General features: G+C 45.8%; 1 protein-coding gene across 1 annotated transcript; it reads left to right on the forward strand.

Annotated features, from left to right (window-relative positions):
* Positions 1-1,390: 1,390 nt before the first annotated feature.
* PLBD2 (phospholipase B domain containing 2) lies at positions 1,391-19,947 on the forward strand. Its single transcript, XM_060683809.2, has 12 exons — positions 1,391-1,747; positions 7,167-7,260; positions 8,118-8,279; positions 8,929-9,029; positions 11,807-12,021; positions 12,709-12,803; positions 13,643-13,803; positions 15,305-15,400; positions 15,745-15,816; positions 16,500-16,652; positions 17,724-17,886; positions 19,410-19,947. The coding sequence occupies exons 1-12, from the start codon at positions 1,530-1,532 to the stop codon at positions 19,575-19,577; spliced, it is 1,698 nt and encodes a 565-aa protein (XP_060539792.1). The 5' UTR covers positions 1,391-1,529; the 3' UTR covers positions 19,578-19,947.
* The last annotated feature ends 22 nt before the right edge of the window (positions 19,948-19,969 follow it).

The following is a 19,969-nucleotide window of genomic DNA, read 5'->3' on the forward strand; positions in this document are numbered from 1 at the left end:
TTCTAGCATCCGTTGTTACATTTGAGTCAAAAAAATATTTTTTGCTCCTGGGCAGATTTTTTTCTGACCGCGGCATCACGCGTTTTCTTCTTCTGGGAGCAAAAACACTCGATTTTTAAAAACAGCTAATAATAACATTTTTAAGCATGGAATTCTAACCCGAATCACATTGTAGCATCCATTATTACATTTGAGTCAAAAAAAATTTTTGGGTCCTGGGCAGCTTTTTTTCTGACCGCGGCATCACGCGTTTTCTTCTTCTGGGAGCAAAAACACTCGATTTTTAAAAACAGCTAATAATAACATTTTTAAGCATGGAATTCCACCCCGAATCACATTCTAGCATCCGTTGTTACATTTGAGTCAAAAAAATATTTTTGGTCCTGGGCCGCTTTTTTTCTGACCGCGGCATCATACGTTTTCTTCCTCGGGTAGCAAAAACATTCGATTTTTAAAAACAGCTAATAATAACATTTTTAAGCATGGAATTCCACCCCGAATCACATTCTAGCATCCATTGTTACATTTGAGTCAAAAAAAAATTTTTGGTCCTGTTCTCTTCTCTTCCTAATCTTTTTTTTATTAAAAAGTCTTATAAATCTTCTCTTCCTATTGTATTCTATTCTCCTTCCTTCTTCTATTCTATTCTATTCTATTCTATTCTATTCTATTCTATTCTATTCTATTCTATTCTATTCTATTCTATTCTATTCTATTCTATTCTATTCTCCTTCCCCTTCTCTTCTAATTTTCTTTTCCTTCCCTCTTCCACCTTCTCTTCTCTTCTCTTCTCTTCTCTTCCTATTCTTTTTTTTTATTAAAAAGTTTTATCAATCTTCTCTTCTCTTCTCTTCTCTTCTCCTTCCCTCTTCCTCCTTCTCTTCTCTTCTCTTCTCTTCTCTTCTCTTCTCTTCTCTTCTCTTCTCTTCTCTTCTCCTTCCCTCTTCCTCCTTCTCTTCTCTTCTCTTCTCCTTCCCTCTTCCTCCTTCTCTTCTCTTCTCTTCTCTTCTCCTTCCCTCTTCCTCCTTCTCTTCTCTTCTCTTCTCTTCTCCTTCCCTCTTCCTCCTTCTCTTCTCTTCCCTTCTCTTCTCTTCTCTTCTCCTTCCCTCTTCCTCCTTCTCTTCTCTTCCCTTCTCTTCTCTTCTCTGCAGTTAATACATGTATAATTCAATAATGCATTTCCTTTACTATAAATTTCTGTGCCAAGCTTTGGGGTTGGGGGTGGGGGGTCCTAGGGTGCGAGGGGTGGAGGCGAGGGCTGGTGATGGGGGGGGTGGGGGGCAAGGCAAGCCTGGGCTTCCTCCGCCTTGCAAGTCTGGCTCCCCCACCCCCCCTTCCGATTCCTGCCCGGCCAAGCCTTCCCCGAGCTCGGGGCTCCCTCGCGGGGCGCTGGTTGGAAGCGCACGGCCAGAGGCCAGCTGTGGCTTCGGCCGGCGGCGGGGACTCCTCCTCCTCCGGCTGCATCAGAGCCGACGCCAGCCGGGGCTTGGCACATCGTCCTACCCGGGAAGGACAGCCCGGACGGAACCATGGCGCGGCTCGGGCTCCCGCTGCCAATTTTGCCGTTTCTGCTGCTCGGGGCGCTGTCCGCCTTTTCTCCGCCGCGCTTCCCCAACGCGCCTGGGCAAGCCACCCGCGGCTCCTCCGTGCTGCTGGACCCGGTGTCCCGGGAGCTGCAAGTGGTCCAAGGATGGGTACCGGACGCCGTCGCTTGGGCCAACCTGACCGACGGGATCCAGGATAACGGGTAGGAGGATAGCCTCATCATCCCCATCCTAAGGTTCGTGGGGTAAGTGGTGGCGGTGGGGCTTTCGGAGACCCCTCCGCTCGGCTTCCCACCCAGCCACCCACCCACCCACCGCAGGCGTTTTGTGACCTTTTTTTTTTTTAATTGAAAAAGTTTTCAAATACAAATTCCCCCCTTTTTTTTCTCCCCCCCTCCTCCCTAACCCCCCCTCACCACCCATCCCCCCCTGTGACTTCTTCACAACAAAAACCTAATATTGCTGAGCACATTGTAAGCCGCCCTGAGTCTTCGGAGAAGGGCGGCATATAAATCAAATTTAAAAAAAAAAAAAATTCATAACAGATTACATAATACATAATATTTTACCATCCCCTTACTCCCTCCTCTAAATACTGACCCTTACTTACGAAATATATTATTAATATTGTTACTTCCCCCTTTAACCATACATTTCAAAAAAAACAAAACATTCTACTATAACATTGTATGATAACTTCTGATTTAGCATAATATTATTATAACTCCCAATTTAGCAATAATCTGCCCTTTTTCTCCTCCCCCAAACTTATATCTGTATATTATTACAACATTTCAAAACAACCTTCCACTTTAAAACTATATAATAAATCCTACTTTAACATTTAATCTTTTGTGTATATTAATATATTAATGACCTTTTTTTTTAAAGACATCATACAATACACAGCCTTGGAAGGAAGGGAGCCTGCGAGGTCATCTAATCCAACCCCCTGTTGGAGAAGGAGTGGCCAAAATTGTGGGAGCCTTTTGGGAAAAGGGTACTTTGGAGGTAACAGTAAGAGAGTTTTTTTTTTTTTTTAAATTTGATTTATATGCCGCCCTTCTCCGGAGACTCAGGGCGGCTTACAATGCACTAAGCAATAGCCTTCATACTTTTGTATATTTTATACAAAGTCAGTTTATTGCCCCCACAATCCGGATCCTCATTTTACCTACCTTAGAAAGGATGGAAGGCTGAGTCAACCTTGAGCCTTGGAGAGATTTGAACCAGCAGTAATTGCAAGCAGTTGTTTTAATAACAGGGTTAAAAGGGACCTGGGAAGTCATCTAGTCGAACCCCCTGTTGGAGAAGGAGAGTCTACAGTCGTGGCCCAAATGGTGAGAACTTTTTGGGAAAAGGGTACTTTGGAGGTAACAGTAACAGAGTTGGAAGGGGCCTGGGAGGACATCCATCCAACCCCCCTTCTCACACAGGAAACTTGTACTAGGGATTTGAACCACCGACCTTTCTGATTGACAAGCTCAGTAGCTTAGCCACTGAGCCAGGTTTGATGCCTAATAACACCTGCCTGGGCTATTCCCAGACTATTCCAGCAGTGGAATAGGATTATCTTGAAACTCCCCCCAAAAAAGTGGTGTAATCAGCTATCAAACCTCAAAAATATACTTTGCCCCAAAAGGTTTCCACAATTTTGGCCACTGCTGTATAGATGACTTCTGGCTGTTGTTTTCAACTGATTTCTTTAGTTTTTTAAAAATTTATTTATTTATTAAATTTCAGTGCCGCCCATCCGACTCGTACATCAATAAATGAAGGGGAGAAAGAAGGGTGGCTTACAGTAGAACAAAAAGTTTAAAAGGGTTAAAAAAAAAATAAAACCTTAGAATAAAAAGTTAAAAAAATCAAAAACCAAGATGACGGGCAGCCTAGGTGTGAGAATCTTTTCAATTCTATCACCTTCCCATAATTACATTGTTATTGTCTCTCTTTTCTCTTAAGTGAGAAGTCTTCATTTATTTATTTATTCTTTAAATTTATATGCCACCCAGCTCACTCTGCAGAGTTAATTGTGGGCGGCGTGCAATTAAAATTCAAATTTAGCATTGAGACTCACAATTAAAACCAAGCCCCCACCTTCGTTTTCAAACCCATAAATTATGAACGCCTTTTGCTTTTCTTTCAGCAAACATCCCTATCTGTCAAAATAGAAAAAAAAAAAGAAATATTTTGGTATTTATTCTCTGATCAAGCAGGCCCAGTTTACCATTTCTGCTATTTTTACTATCTATTCTTCCACCCTGGGCCTATCTCGATTCGTCCATCCTTTTGCCTAGCATAACCTTGCTGCAATGACTCTAAAAACAATCTCAAATTCACCCTGAGTTTTATTGAATCCGTGATCCGTAAGACCCAATTAAAAATGAACATACAAGAGGCTAGTCCTCTGGAAGGTGCCTGACTAGGTGGCTCAGTGGCTAAGACACCGAGCTTGTCTAGGTTTTGCCTGGCTCAGTGGCTAAGACACTGAGCTCGCCAATCAGAAAGGTCGGCAGTTCGGCAGTTCGAATCCCTAGTACAGGTCTCTTGGGTGAGCAGGGGGTTGGACTAGATGACCTCTAATGTCCCTTCTCCAACTCTGTTAACTGTTAAAAAGTTATGCTTATGGAAATCCCGGAGAAGACACAACAAGGTTGTTGGGAAGAAAACCAGCTCCAGCTGCAAATCTCAAAGGGGGCACAATTTTCTTTTTGGGGGTGGGTGAGAGGAAGGCAAGGATCCTCCAGCCATTTGAGGTCTAAAACAAATTGCATGATATTTACTTTTTCCGTTCCTTTTTAACCTTGGTTGTGTTTACACAGTTAGGCACTCGGGGGGACGAAGCAGATAAATTCCTCCACAGATCTGGTTAGAGGTTATTCAGCCTTTCCACTTCAAAAGCCTCCCTTAAAGGGCCAGTTCCTGGCCTCAGTTCCTGAGAGGGGATGATGGGTCCTCCAGTTAATTCTTGCAACCATTTCGTGCGCTAAAAACGCAGCTTGCTTCTCCAGAATTTGGAGGCTTTCAAGAAGAGATTGGACGGCCGTTTGTCAGGAAATGGTGTAGCAAACTGAATATGCCGTGAACGGCCAAAAAAAAACCAAAAATGAAGATGCTGTGTTTAACAGCTGAAATTTTCTTGTGGACCACCAGTTGGTGACCGCTGGACTAGATGATCTCCAAAGTCCCTTCCAACTCTATTACTGTTATGTTATCTGACTACCTGTATAAAGCCCATTCCTCTTCCCCCACCCCTAAATAGAGCCTTGGTAGTACAGTGGTCTAAGGCACCCTGTTATTAAGCTGGTTATTAAGACCAGCTGCCTGCAATTACTGCAGGGTTTGAATCTCGCCAAGGCTCAAGGTTGACTCAGCCTTCCATCCTTTCTAAGGTAGGTAAATTGAGGACCCAGATTGTGGGGGCAATAAACTGACTTTGTATAAATATACAAAAGGATGAAGGCTATTGCTTAACGCATTGTAAGCCGCCCTGAGTCTCCGGAGAAGGGCGGCATATAAATCAAATTTTAAAATATATATATATATATATATATATCTCCTCTCTGTATTTCAGGGGTCTCCAACCTTGGCAACTTTAAGCCTGGCGGACTTCAACTCCCAGAATTGCTTTGCTTTGCTTTGCTTTGCTTTGCTGGCTGGGGATTTCTGGGAGTTGAAGTCTGCCAGGTTTAAACTTGCCAAGGTTGGAGACCCCTGCTCTATCTGATTTTATTTATTTATTTATTTTATTTATTTTCAGATTTCTACACCGCCCTTCTCCTTTCGGACTCAGGGCGGCGAACAGCCAGAGTAAAACATTTGTACACAAAAGTTAAAATAGATTTAAAATAATTAAATAAAGTTTGGAAAGTTTGAAACATTTCAATTCAAAACCAATTTCAAATTTTAAAAAAGCCACCATAAAATCAGGACAGCCCGGCTAACTGAAAAAAAAATAGGTTTTAATATTTGATATCGTAACATTCATCCCTTCACTGAATAACTGGTTTGGATGACAAAACCTGTTCTTATAATTCAAGTTTGCTGGGGGGGAAAAAAATAAGCAAATTTTCTTATCTTTCCCGCCCCCCCCTTCTTCTTGTCCCTTAAGCTACGGAAAGCTTTGATTCAGCAATTCTGTGATATGCTGGCTCATTTCCTGTGTTGCTACAGTTCCTTAAGAAATTAACTCGGCGAGATTTAGATGCCGATGTTGACCTTTTTATCCGTTTTCGACTGAGAAAAGCCGGGAAGAAGTTAAAGGAGTGATATTATAGGATAAAGAAAGAACCCAAGGACATTTTTAAGAGATACAGTAAAACCTTGAATGTGGATTTGAAGACAAGGAGGCATGAGTCAAGGGAAGAGATGTCAAAAGGGACTGATTTAGCAGCAGGGAGAGGGAAGAAACTCTAGCCAATTCAATAGGGTTTTCCTTATGGATGATTACTTACTGAGGACTAGAAGCTTGCAACCGATCCAAAAGAAACTCGGCAAGGAAAATGGCACAGGAAAGGCGAGAGACAGACTTATGCGCGATTGAGAGAAGAGAAAAACAAAAACAAAACACCCACCCACCCGCATACACACCCGCCCACACCCACACAAATCAACTAGATGCACATCGAAAGACTTGGTCAGAAATTTAAGGGGCTACCACTGTGTTATGAAAGTAAAGAGACAAATTTTTATACACCAAGGCAGGGGTGAAATCCAGCAGGTTCTGACAGGTTCTGGAGAACCGGTAGCGGAAATTTTGAGCAGTTCGGAGAACCGGCAAATACCACCTCTGGCTGGCCCCAGAGTGGGGTGGGAATGGGATTTTGCAGCATCCTTCTCCCAGGAGTGGGGAGGGAATGGGGATTTTGCAGCATCCTTCCCCCAAGAGTGGGGAGGGAATGGAGATTTTGCAGTATCCGTCCCCTGGAGTGGGGTGGGAATGGGGATTTTGCAGCATCCTTCCCCCAGGAGTGGGGAGGGAATGGAGATTTTGCAGTATCTTTCCCCTGGAGTGGGGTGGGGATGGAGATTTTGCAGTATCCTTCCCCTAGGAGTGGGGTGGGGATGGAGATTTTGCAGTATCCTTCCCCTGGAGTGGGGTGGGAATGGGGATTTTGCAGTATCCTTCCTCTGCCATGCCCACCAAGCCACGGCCACAGAACTGGTAGTAAAAAAATTTGGATTTCGCCACTGCACCAGGGAGGAAAACTGCAAAATATATATGTCCTGTATTTTTCCTGGCATAGCAATTTTGCTTGCATAGTTTCTTACACGGCCTCCCCATTACACTCTGTATTGGTTTCAAGCTTCTAGTCCTCAGCGTGAAAACCTGCCTTTTTAAAATTCACACACACACACACACACACACACAGAGTTGAGAGAAGAGGAAAACACACACCCACACACCAACTAGATGCGCGTGGGAAGACTTTACAGTCGCGAGAACTGAAAAGACAAGTTTTCACGCTGGGGACTAGAAGCTTGGAACGTGCAACTGGTCAGACTGCATTCGGAATTAAGCCAAGGGGTGTTGGTGCAGTAGTACTAGGAGGAGATGATAATGGAGAGGAATGCATTCTTTAACTTCTTGGCTGTTTTTTCTTTTTTCTCTCTTTCTCCCAGATGGGCAGTGCTGGATTTAACCACCAACGAGAAATACAACGACAGCATTCAGGCTTATGCAGCTGGGCTGGCTGAAGCCGCAGTCTCTGAGCAGGTGAGCTCACAGCCAGGAAGACCGCACCTGAGTTCAGTGCCACCATTTGTGCCTCACGCTAGTGCACCTTTTAAAAGTTTAACTTTTAAAAGTTAAAAAAAAAAAAAAGCCTCTGATGAAGTGGGTGGGGAAAACGAACAGCGACCGGGCCGGGGACCGGTTCGGGGGCATGGCCAGCCAATGTTATTACCGGTTCTCCAAACTACTACAAATTTTTACTACCGGTTCTTGTGAACCGGTCCGAACCGGGAGCAACCGGTTCGTGCAGATCCTTGGTGGTGCAGCGGACTAAGCGCTGTTATTGTAGCACTTAGCTGCCAGCTGCCTGCAATTCGTGCGAGTTCAAATCTCACCAGGCTCAAGGTTGACTCAGCCTTCCATCCTTCCGAGGCAGGTAAATTGAGGACCCGGATTGTGGGGGCAATAAGCTGACTTTGTAGAAACACCGCTTATGGGAGGGGGGGGGGGCAAAAGCCCTAATAAGCAGGTATATACAAAAGAATGAAGGCTATTGCTATAAGTGCATTGTAAGCCGCCCTGAGTCTTCGGAGGAGGGCGGCATATAAATTGAACTAATAAATAATAAATAAATAAATAAACCCACCACTGCAGTGCAGGCGTAGCGGGATACACCAAAGAAACCACAACTTGAATTGAATGAGTAAGGATATAAATCAGAATTCTAGCCCAGGATTTTCTGGGAAGAATTTAGTTTTGTATATTGCATTTATTTATTTATTTATTTATTTATTTATTTATTTATTTATTTATTTATTTATTTATTTATTTATTCATTCATTCATTCATTCATTCATTCATTCATTCATTCATTCATTCATTCATTCTGTGCCTTACAGCTGATATATATGCATTGGATGAACACGATGGTTAGCTACTGTGGGCCGTTTACCTACCAGACGGACTACTGCCAAAAGTTGAAAAATTACATTGAAGCCAACTTGAAATGGATGGAGCAACAGATCGAACAAGCAGGAATGGATTCTGCGTATTGGCATCAGGTATATATATATACATCATTTAAAACAGTCCCTCTTAATAATTTAAACAATACAGCCAAAAGACTGTATACATAATTATAATATATATTGTTTTGTCAACTCACAAAGCATCCCTGGCCTGCTCTCGCGTTGCCATAGGCAAGGGGGATGGGAAACCGACAAAGCAGCATGGCAGCCAAATACAGGAGCGCATTCCAGACATATCTCTCTCAGGGCTGTCTCCCAGGGTTACCCACAGCGGCCGGAGGGGAGTGATCTCTACAACCCACAAAATCAGAAGGGGAAGGGTAAAAGATGGATTTAAGTAGTCCTCGACTTAATGACCACAAAGTCCACCTGTCTTAAAGGTGACCATCGTCTACAACCGGCAATACCAATCCTGATTCATCTTCATTGCATCAGCTTTACAGTTGGTCAGATCTTAAACCTCAATACCTTAACATAGTATAAGGTACAACAACAGACTCTTGAAAGTCCCTTTTTCTTAATTATATACCAAAGAGAATCAAGGCAGGGCAATCTTGAGTTTCTTTCTCACCTGTTTTCCCAGACTTGGCTCATGTTTTATTTAATGTTTGCTACGTGTTTTCTCCGAGGCCATCTCCTGGGACTGATGTCTTCTTTCTCTGTTGACCCTCCAAATTTCCAGGTTCGCCTTGTTCTGCTGCAGTTGAAAGGCCTCGAGGACGGGTACAACGGTCAGATTTCCTTCCCGACGGGCAGCTTCTCCATCGCTCCTTTCGGCTTTCTGTAAGTACCTTTCGAAAAGCAGAGGGAGGAAAGGGGAGGAAGTATGCCGGCTGGGGAATTCTGGGAGTTGAAGTCCACTTGTTTGAAAGTGCCAAGTCCACAAGTCTTAAAGTTGCCACCACTGGCATAAAACAAAAAGAGACTGGACAGCCATTTGTCAAGAATGATATAGGGCAGTGTTCGGTGCACACGCGCAGGCGCACCGAAAACAGGAAGAGCAGTTCCCCGGCACGCATGTGTGCGCTGGGAAGCTGAGCTTCCAGTTTCCGGTGTGCACGTGCACGCCAGTCACCTGGTCTTCTGGGTTTTGGCGTGCATGCCAGTGGTGGGTTGCTACCGGTTCTCCCCGATTCTTGCGAACCGGTAGTGGAAATTTTGAGTAGTTCGGAGAACCAGTAAATACCACCTCTGCCTGGCCCCGCCCAGGGGTGGGTTCTATTTACCTTTACTACCGGTTTGCAACGGGCCTGCGCATGCGCAGAAGCATTTTGGTGACGTCGGGGTCGGTGGGCGGAGCTTCCCACTGGTTTTACTACCGGTTCTATAGAATCGGTGCGAACCGGGGGCAACCCACCACTGGCCCCGCCCCCAATCTATTCACTGCCTCCTGAGTCCCAGCTGATCGGCTAGAAGGAAAAAACCAGGGCTCGCTTGACAAAGAAGAGAGAGAGAGAAAAAAAACAAGACACTGTCGCTTTAAATTGAGAAGCCAAGAAGCCTCCCAACTGATCGGCTAGAACCGATCCGCTCCTTGTAAACCGCTCGGTGGTGGTAGATTGGCAATTGAGGCCAAGCTGCCTGAAAGCGGTTTCCGATGCTCTCGGTGGTGGCAGAGCGGCAAAAAACTGTTTAACACTCTCGCCGCGGCGCTTCAAAGGGCCGCCCTACAGCTGATCAGCGGTAAAAGGCAGTGTGGTGGTAGACCAGTGCTCTCCAAAAACAAATAGGTAGACCAGTATGGCTCTGCAAGCAGTTAAAAGCCTGGTAGACCAGTACCTCTGCTCAATCCTAAAGAATTGTGTGTCACATGACCATCAAACCACACCCACAAAATAAGCCACGCCCACAGAACTGGTAGTAAAAAAATTTAGAACTGGTGCATGCATGTGCGAAGACCAGCTGGCTGGCGCTCATGCACCCACCGGAAACTGGAAACTCAGCTTCCCTGCGTACGCACGCGCCCCAGGGAGCTGCTCATCAGTTTCCGGCACTCCCGTGTGCGTGAAGATGAGCGTGCACGCCGGAAGCCCGAAGAGCAACAAGCAACGGCTGGCGTGCCCAGAGAGATGGCTCTGTGTTGCCACTTCCGGCACGCGTGCCATAGGTTCGCCATCCTGGATATAGGGTCTCCGCAGGCAAGGACAGGAGGTTGAACTAGAAGTCCTGTAAGGTACCTTCCAATTCTGTTATTCTATGTTCGATGTCCTGCGGAGATGAATGTCTCGTTCTCGCCCGCAGATTGCAGCCTTCCTTGGATTTGGAGATGTTTTAAAAGTTTCTTGTGTTGATCTAACCGCTTATCACTTCCAAGATAACGATGGAGCCTTTTGCAGACACTCCGGCGTCAGAAGCAACCTTCTCTCGGCCCTGAAAACTTTCCAGGAATTTGGGATTGCATAAAAAGGCAGGGCAGGTTGAGGATGGACAACCAAGCAGAAAAATATGTTTTGCTTCGTTGGCGGAGACAAAGTAAACTAAGAACTAAGGAGACATTTCCTGACAGCGAAAACAACTAAGCAGTAGAACAAATTGCCTCCAGAGAGTTGTGGGTGCTCCTCCACCACTGGAGATTTGAAAGAAGAGATTGGAGATAACATTTGTCTGAAGTGGTGTTGGGTTTCCTGCCTAAGCAAGGGGGTTGGACTAGAAGACCTCTAAGGCCCCTTCCAGCTCTGTTACTCCATTATTAAATCTTTTAGAGAGAAAGGAATCATGGATTTCAAGTTTGGAAATCCCTATTATTATTATGTATGTATGGTGTCTTCTTAGGATAATCCTGCAGGTTTATCTACTTTGGAATAATCTGCCTTTGAGAATATATACCTTACTGATTTTTTTGTTTTGTTTTTTAAGGCTATTTGTTTATTTGTATCCCTTGTTTATTTATTCATGGCTGTGAACATACCTGATACTCCTCCGTCCTCCCTTTTTCCCCCACAACAACCTTGTGGAGCGAGTTGCGTTGAGCGAGGGGGACTGGGCCTAAAGTCACCCAGCTGGCTTTCATGGCTAAGGTGGGACTAGAACTCACTGTCTCCTGGTGATTGGCCCAAAGTCTTTCATGACTAAGGTGGGACTAGAACTCATAGTCTCCTGGTGATTGGCCCAAAGTCACCCAGCCAGCTTTCATGGCTAAGGAGGGACTAGCACTCACTGTCTCCTGGTGATTGGCCCAAAGTCACCCAGCCAGCTTTCATGGCTAAGGAGGGACTAGCACTCACAATCTCCTACTTTCTAGCCTATTGCCTTAACCACTAGACCAAACTGCCTGTCTCATACTAAGCAATCCTTCTAACCCAGGTTACCTGCAATGACCATCCTGCTTTACTTATTCAAGATAGCTTAGATAAGGTCTCTTCCAGCCAACCCTGTGATTCTGTGATTATTTCTTCTTCTTCTTCTTCTTCTTCTTCTTCTTCTTCTTCTTCTTCTTCTTCTTCTTCTTCTTCTTCTTCTTCTTCTTCTTCTTCTTCTTCTTCTTCTTCTTCTCCTCCTCCTCCTCCTCCTCCTCCTCCTCCTCCTCCTCCTCCTCCTCCTCCTCCTCCTTCTTCTTGTAGCTTGTTCCAGCTGGGTGGTGATCTGGAAGACTTGGAATCAGCCTTCCATAAACCTGAAGAGGAGGATGCTCTTGGTTCTGGCTCCTGCTCGGCTCTGATCAAATTTTTACCTGGCCATCAAGATCTTCTGGTTTCACACGACACATGGAATAATTACGAAGCCATGTTGCGCATTCTCAAAAAATATACTCTGCCCTTCCGGACTTCACCTCGCAGTGAGTAAAAAAAAAAAAAAGAGTGGAAAAATTTCGAAAGCGAAGCGTTTATTTAGAACGTAAGAGCGGTAGGGACCTTGGAGGTCATCTAGTCCAACCCACTGCCTAAGCAGAAGACCTTAAGCATGTGACTGCAGGATGGGGCAAACGGTTGCGAATGCGGTCCAGTTGCTGATCCATTGGGACTGGGGTGTGTCCTTCACTGCCAGAACTTTAAATCTGAGACATAAGTAGCCCTGGTGAGCTTTGTCGTAAGTTGAGTCACTGTCATGGAAAGCCTATGCTCCTAGTCCTCAGTGAGGTGCTTCTGCTGAGCCTCTTTCTTGGCCAGATCCAATCTGAACTGAGCTGTTTTGCCAACTCTTTCTCGTGGTGGCTGCTTAGCTCCAACAACTGCTTCCTGTTGGGGCCCTAAGGAGGCGAGGAGTGGCTGGGAGGGGAGGGGCGAGTAGAGGCCGTCAAGACGCCCCTCAACACGAGTGACATCGAGTTGGCCACGCCCACCCAGTCACAAGGTCACCTAGCCACGCCCACCCAGCCGGTCACTAGGCAGATCATATTATAGTGGTCCGCGGGATTTAAAATTATGAATTTAGTGATCCCTGAGGTCTGAAAAGTTGGTGAGCCCTGGACTAGAGTATGTGTTTGCAGATGAGCGTTGACCAACATTTGCCTTATGTCCTTCAGGTGATACCACAATTCCTGGTCACACCCAAGCTTTCTCTTCGTATCCAGGCACTATCTTTTCCGGCGACGATTTCTACATCTTGAGTAGCGGATTGGTAAGTGGGGTCAGTGGTTGGTGAGTGTTGGCCAACTAGCCTGTATTTACAAGGGTTGTAAGCAATGATCGCCACTGTAAACTTTCCAACTGGCTTCTCGCGAAGTTGACAGGGGAAGTTGGATTCGCTTAATGACCACAGGTTTTACTGCGGGACAAAAGGTCGTAAAATTGGACGCGGTGCTCCCTAGCAGCCATCTTGCTTAGCAACAAAATTTCGGTCCCAATTGTAGTCATAAATCCAGATAAATTGCTGTCTGGGGTACTGAAGCAGAACCAAGCCTGGCCCAAGGTCCAGAGTACTGTCCAGGGTGCTGAAGAACCAGTTCTATTTTATATTCATGCCACTTGAAGGGGATTTAATCCAGATCAGGAGAATTCCCCCCCCCACACACACACACACTAACTAGTTGCAACAGCTTTTTAAAAAAGAGAATTTAGGAGAATATGTCTGCTTGGGCTAAGACAAGTCCGTTCCCCACCCCGCATCACTCTGCTAAGCACGTAATTCCCATGGCACTGTCTTAGGCAGTGTACCTCATGATTCATAACATTGGTTGTATCTTATGGTTAATGACTGTAACTACCATTTATGGTCTATGATTTATGATTTTTTAGGATAGGTAGAGGAAAAAGGACACCATGCTAGGAGGAGACACTATGGTGGGGGGAACCGGACTTCCGGTTGACTCCAGAATTGAATGGGGAGCTTCCGGTTAGAGCCTTTGTGGCTCTTTGAGTGTTTAAGGTTGCCACCCCTGATCTAAAGAATCCCTATATGGACCTGACTGTTTTAATACCTAAGTTAGGGGAGATGCTCAGAACGTTTTCCTTCTTCAGGTGAGTCTGGAAACGACGATCGGAAACAGCAATAGTGACCTTTGGAAGTTCATCACACCTGACAACAGTGTGTTGGAATGGTTGCGTAACATTGTGGCTAACCGTCTCGCAAGGACTGGGGCAGAATGGGCGGCCACCTTTGAGAAGTTCAACAGTGGCACGTGAGTTTGGGCTCCTGAAGAACATCTACGGCCATGGCGAAGGTCTTGAGTTTTGGGGTTGAACAGGGCCTCTATCATCACCCTTGTCTTCTGGTCCTTCAAACGGTCACCAAAACGAATGGTTGCAAGACGAGGACTTACCTGTACACTTGAAGACACAAACCAAGCAGCTGGCATGGTGTCCAGAGACATCTGCAGAGAATGTCAGAGTTTCTTGCAAAAAAATCAAATCCAGAAGCACACACAGATAAGCACACACTGCTTAGTTTCAGTTTCTCTGCACAGAGTCAGAAGCTGCAGACTAAGACACCCCCTGTCTCCAGTCTGTCTCAGCTCCCAATTGGCTGACTTAGTTGCTATGCCTATTCATTGGCTGACCTTGTTACCATGTCTCTGCCAGGTCATGAATCTGTCGGAGAATATGGTCTTAGGTCCTCTTAGGCCCAGATGTGAGATCCCGCAGAAGGTTGTGGTAAACTACCACGATGTCTGGTTGGTTAGCTGGCCAGGATTCGCTTAACCGCGGTGGCAAGAAAAGTCATAAAACGGGGCAAAATGCACTTAACCACTTTCTCGCTTAGAGACAGAAATTATGGGCTCAATTGTGGTCGTAAGTCAAGGACTACCTGTACGGTTTTCCTGCTTGCATCTTAAACCTACCACTATGGATTGCACTGTCCCTAAATTTGTAATGCACAATGTGTGTGTGTGTATGTGTGTGTGTGTGTGTGTGTGTGTGTGTGTGAGAGAGAGAGAGAGAGAGAGAGAGACAGAGACAGAGACAGAGACAGAGACAGAAAGAGAGAGAAAAAGAGAGAGAGACAGAGAGACAGGGAAAGAGACACAGAGACACACAGAGAGAGAAACAGAGAGAGACAGAGTCAGAGAAAGAGAGAGAGACAGAGAAAAAGAGAAAGAGAGAGACAGAGAGACAGAGAGACAGAGACAGAGAGACAGAGAAAGAGAAAGAGACACAGACACAGACACAGAGAGAGAGACAGAGAGAGAGAGAGAGACAGAAAGAGACAGACAGACAGAGAGAGACAGAGACAGAGACACAGAGAGAGACAGAGAAAGAGACAGACAGACAGGAGAAGAGACAGAGAGAGACACACAGAGAGAAAGACAGATAGAGAGACAGAAAGAGATAGAGACAGAGAGACAGAGAGAGAAAGAGACAGAGAGACAGAGAGACACAGAGACAGAAAGAGAGAGAGATACAGAGAGTCACACACACACACACACAGATACAGAGACAGACAGAAAGAGAGACAGAGAAAGAGAGACAGAGAAAGAGAGACAGAGAGACAGAGAGAGAGTCAGAGAGAGAGAGAGAGAGAGAGAGAGATACAGAGAGAGAGAGAGAGAGAGAGAGTCAGAGAAAGAGACAGAGAGAGAGGCAGAGACTTCTTAAGACCAGATATAACCCAAAGGTTGACCTTGTTAACCCTTGACTTCCAAACGATATTCTCCACTTACGCTTCATTTTCGCTTCACACAGGTACAATAACCAGTGGATGATTGTGGATTATAAATTTTTTGTCCCAGGCGTGGTTGTTCCCCAGCGTGGCCTCCTGACTGTGCTGGAACAGATTCCGTAAGTGTTGCAACCTCTATTTTAATAAAGGAGAATATTTGTAGCTCAGGGTTGAAATGAGGGGCCCTTGGTGCTCCCTGAGTTTGGTTGATTTCTTACAGACGTTTCATGACCCAACTAGGGAACATCATTAGTTCTAGAAGGGTGGTTGGGAGGAGGAGGAGGAGGGACAGAGGAGAAGGAGGAGGACTGTGGGGTCCTTGGTGCTCTCTGAGTTTGATGGCCATAAGTCGCTTTATTCAACGCCGTTGTAACTTTGAACGGTCACTAAATGAACTAAATGAGCCGAGGACTACCTGAATAATGCTTGCTGGTGTCTCCCACACTTTTTCCTGTGTCTCCAGGGGAATGGTGATTACTGCCGACATGACCAAACTGTTGTACCAAGAAGGCTACTGGGCAAGCTACAATGTGCCGTAAGGATTTTCCCTTCCTTCCTTCCTTCCTTCCTTCCTTCCTTCCTTCCTTCCTTCCTTCCTTCCTTCCTTCCCTTCCCTTCCCTTCCCTTCCCTTCCCTTCCCTTCCCTTCCCTTCTGTTCCTTCCTTCCTTCCCTTCCTTCCTTCTTTCCCTTCCTTCCTTCTTTCCTTCCTTCCTCCCTTCCCTTCCCTTCCTTCTCTTCTTTTCCTTCCTTCCTTCCTTCCCTTCTCTTTCTTTCCTTCCTTCCTCCCTTCCCTTCCCTTCCCTTCCCTTCCCTTCCCCTTCCTTCCTTCCTTCCTTCCTTCCTTCCTTCCTTCCTTCCTTCCCTTCCCTTCCCTTCCCTTCCCTTCCTTCCCTTCCCCTTCCCCTTCCCCTTCCCCTTCCTTCCTTCCCTTCCCTTCCCCTTCCCCTTCCCCTTCCCCTTCCCCTTCCTTCCTTCCTTCCTTCCTTCCTTCCTTCCTTCCTTCCCTTCCCTTCCCTTCCCTTCCCTTCCCTTCCCTTCCCTTCCCTTCCCTTCCCTTCCCTCCTTCCTTCCATTTGAGGTTTGAAAGGGTGAGGATATGCCACTTAGAAGGTGGAGAAGGCCCAGAATTGAATTAAACAGCCCAAAAGAATAGCTTAACAGCAAGATCCCTCAAAGCTGCCAATTCATTCTTTGACAATTGTTCTTTTTGCCCTTAGGTATTTCCAAGATATCTTCAACACTAGCGGGCTCCCAGCACTAGTTCAGAAATATGGGGACTGGTTCACCTACGAGAAAACTCCCCGAGCCCAAATTTTCCGGCGCAACCAAACTCTTATACAGGATATGGATTCAATGATCCGATTGATGAGGTTAGAAGTTTGTTTGTCCTGCCCAGGTGTCTGCATATTAAGGAATGACCTTTGGGTAATATTTCTTTGTACATGAATTCTGGGCGACGGGAAGCCCAACCTGACAAATAAACAGCAGATTCATGGAGCAAGGTGGTAAAAATGAGGATAAATGTTGGCTTAAGGAGTGCATAGAATTACAGGGTTGGAAGATACCTTGGCAATCATCTAGAGTAGCGTTTTCTCAAAGTTGACAACTTGAAGCTGTGTTAACTTCAACTCCCCAAATTCCCCAGCCAGTTGGTGTTGGGATGAATAGGATGGATGGATAAATGTGAAGATGGATAGATAGATGGATAAATGGATGGATGGTAAATAGATGATAGATAGATACATGATAGATAGATAGATAGAAAAAAATGGATGGAAAATAGAGATAAATGTGACAATGAATAATAGATAGATGATAGATGGATGGATGGAGGATGGATGAAATGGATGGATTGATAGATGATAGACAGGCAGACAGATCGATATTGATATAGGTAGATGATAGAATAGATAGATGATAGAAAGAGAGAGAGAGATGACAGATAGACAGACAGACAGACAAACAGACAGACAGATATAGAGAAAAAGAGAGATGATAGATAAATAGAAAGAAAGAAAAATAGAGAGATGATAGATATAGATAGAAAGAAAGAAAAAATAGAGAGATGATAGAAAGAAAGAGATGACAGATAAACAAATAGATGATAGAAAGAAAGAGAGATAATAGATAGAAAGAAATAAAAAGAGAGATATAGATAGATAGATAGATAGATAGAAAGAAAAAGAGAGAGATGATAGATAGAAAGAAAGAAAAAGAAAGAATGATAGATAGATAAATAGATAGAAAGAAAAAAGAGAGATGATAGATAGAAAGAAAGAAAAAAAGAGATGATAGATAGATAGATAGATAGATAGATAGATAGATAGATAGATAGAGGTGGATGGATGGATGGACGGATGGACGGACAGACTGAGAAGGACGGACGGACAGACAAATGAGAACCTGGCTTACCTGTGCTTTGCTCTTCCTCTTCTGCCTAGGTTCAACAACTTCCTTCAAGATCCTCTGTCCCGGTGCCAAGGCTGCAACCCATCCCAGAACGGAGAAAATGCCATCTCTGCCCGCTCTGATCTCAATCCTGCCAACGGCACATACCCCTTTGGTGCTCTCTACCAGCGGCGACACGGGGGCACCGATATGAAGGTGAGGGGCAGGAGGTGAAGGAGAGAGAAACCGAGAGGAAGGGGAGATGAGCTGAGAAGTCTCGCTGCTGTGGCATTGCTTTCAAAAGTTTGTTGATTGTATCCATCTCAGCAGAGAGCAGCCCTTGTCTGATCTCGCTCGGGTTCAAAAAAACTAATCGGGTTTGATTAAATTTCCCAGGGCTGTGGAATAGATTGGACAGTCAACCAAACATCTCCCTTTTATTATTATTTTTTTCACGTTCTTTTCTCACTTAACTGAAGGAAAGGAACAGTTGGACGCACGGCACAGCAAAGCGAATTCGGCCTAGATCTTCCTTTCGTTGCTGAGCTTCTTGGCGGGTGTGGGTGTGTTTGTGTGTCAGAAAAGTCAAGATATCGGCCACAGCCATGTGGCCCCTTCCAAACATCTCTTCCATGTGGCGGTATCCCTGCAGTCGAGGGCATCGGCCCTTTTTAAAGAAAGTTAGGAGCCGCTCGGGAGATGCTTGAGCTGTGCCGCGTAATCCACTCCGTGCTGCTTCATGACATTAATCCAATTTTTCAAGTTCACAACCAGCTTAACCTAGGGAAGAAAGGCGAAGGAAGACATCAGCAAACCCCCTTAGTCCCCCCCCTAAGACACAGGACTGAAACTTTTTAATCACTTTATGCGGCTAATCGGTGTGTGCATGTTTTCCATCGAAAAACGGATACAGGTAGTTTAAGGGCTATTGCTATTGGCTGTGGAGAGCAGGGTTGGGATTCAGCCGGTTCGCACCGGTTCGGATGTTAATTTTAATCTGGTTCGCCGAACTGGTTGTTCCAAGGACTGGCTGACCCCACCCAACTCGCCCCTCCCCTCCCAGGAGTCTCCACGTGGCCTGTTTTGGATGCCAGGTAAGTGCAGGGTGCGTACGGAGGCTCTGGGAGGGTGAAAAACGGGCCTATCAGAAGTCCGGAAACAGGCTTGTTTCCAGCCTCCAGAGGGCCTCTGGTGCCCAGGGGAAGCCATTTTCACTCTCCCGGAGGCTTGAGGAAAGCCTCTGGAGCCTGGGGAGGGCGAAAAAACAGGCCTACCGGAAGTCTGGAAATGGGCCAGTTTCCAGCCTCCAGAGGGCCTCCGGTGCCCAGGGAAGGCTGTTTTTGCCCTCCTGGAGGCTCCATGAAAGCCTCTGGAGCCTGGGGAGGGCGAAAAAACAGGCCTACCGGAAGTACCAGAAGTCCTGAAACAGGCCCATTTCCAGCTTCCGGTGGGCACAAGAAGCGAAACGGTTGTTACAACCGGTGAATCCCACCACTGGTGGAGAGGTTAAGTTTTGGTCCTTTGGTTCCCTTCGCTTTGTTCTCCTTTGAATGGCATGTAAACGTGCTTGATCTCTCTGTGTCTGTCGATGGCTGACTCGTCTGAATGCCAAGCTTCCAGAAATTCCCTATCGTTTTATTTTTGGGGGGGATTTCGCTTGAGCTCAGATGCCTGTAGCTCATACCTTGCTAAAATCGGAGAAGTTCTTCTTAAACGAAACCCGGCTTTCCTCTTTCTAGGTGACCTCTTTCGAAATGATGAAGAATTACAGCTTCCTGGCCGTCAGCGGGCCTACCTGGGATGACCTTCCTCCTTTCGAGTGGAGCACTTCTCCCTATTGCAATATATCCCACATGGGACAGCCGGATCTATGGAAATTCTCGCCCATCCAAGTCCATTGGGGCTGAATTTTCCTAAGACTGGTCTTACCCCCCCCCCCATGGGCCAGGCTCAGATTGTGAGCCTAATTCTAGCTGTCTTCATGGAGCTTTTTGGGGTGCTGATTCCACCCTTGGGCTGGCTTTCTTGAAAGAAAAGGGGAACTTGATCCATGAGAGGTCCTCCGAGATTATGGGATAGAGCAAGCAGGGGCCCTTATCCTGGGACGAACTGGAAAAGCCAAAAATGGTTTGAGTCTAAAAGGAAGGAGATGGTTGAGAAGACGACTCGTAAATCAGGGTGTAAAAGTGGCTCGTTGGGTCGTATGATGAGATTTCTCACCCGAACCTTTTAAAACTTTCGTTCCGTTCTGTTGTTCCAATAAACGCCTACACAAAACCTGCCGTGGATTGTGTAGTTC

The sequence above is a fragment of the Pantherophis guttatus genome, chromosome 17 (genome assembly GCF_059756535.1).
Source record: "Pantherophis guttatus breed Tessera chromosome 17, ASM5975653v1, whole genome shotgun sequence".
Classification (NCBI taxonomy): Eukaryota; Metazoa; Chordata; class Lepidosauria; order Squamata; family Colubridae; genus Pantherophis; species Pantherophis guttatus.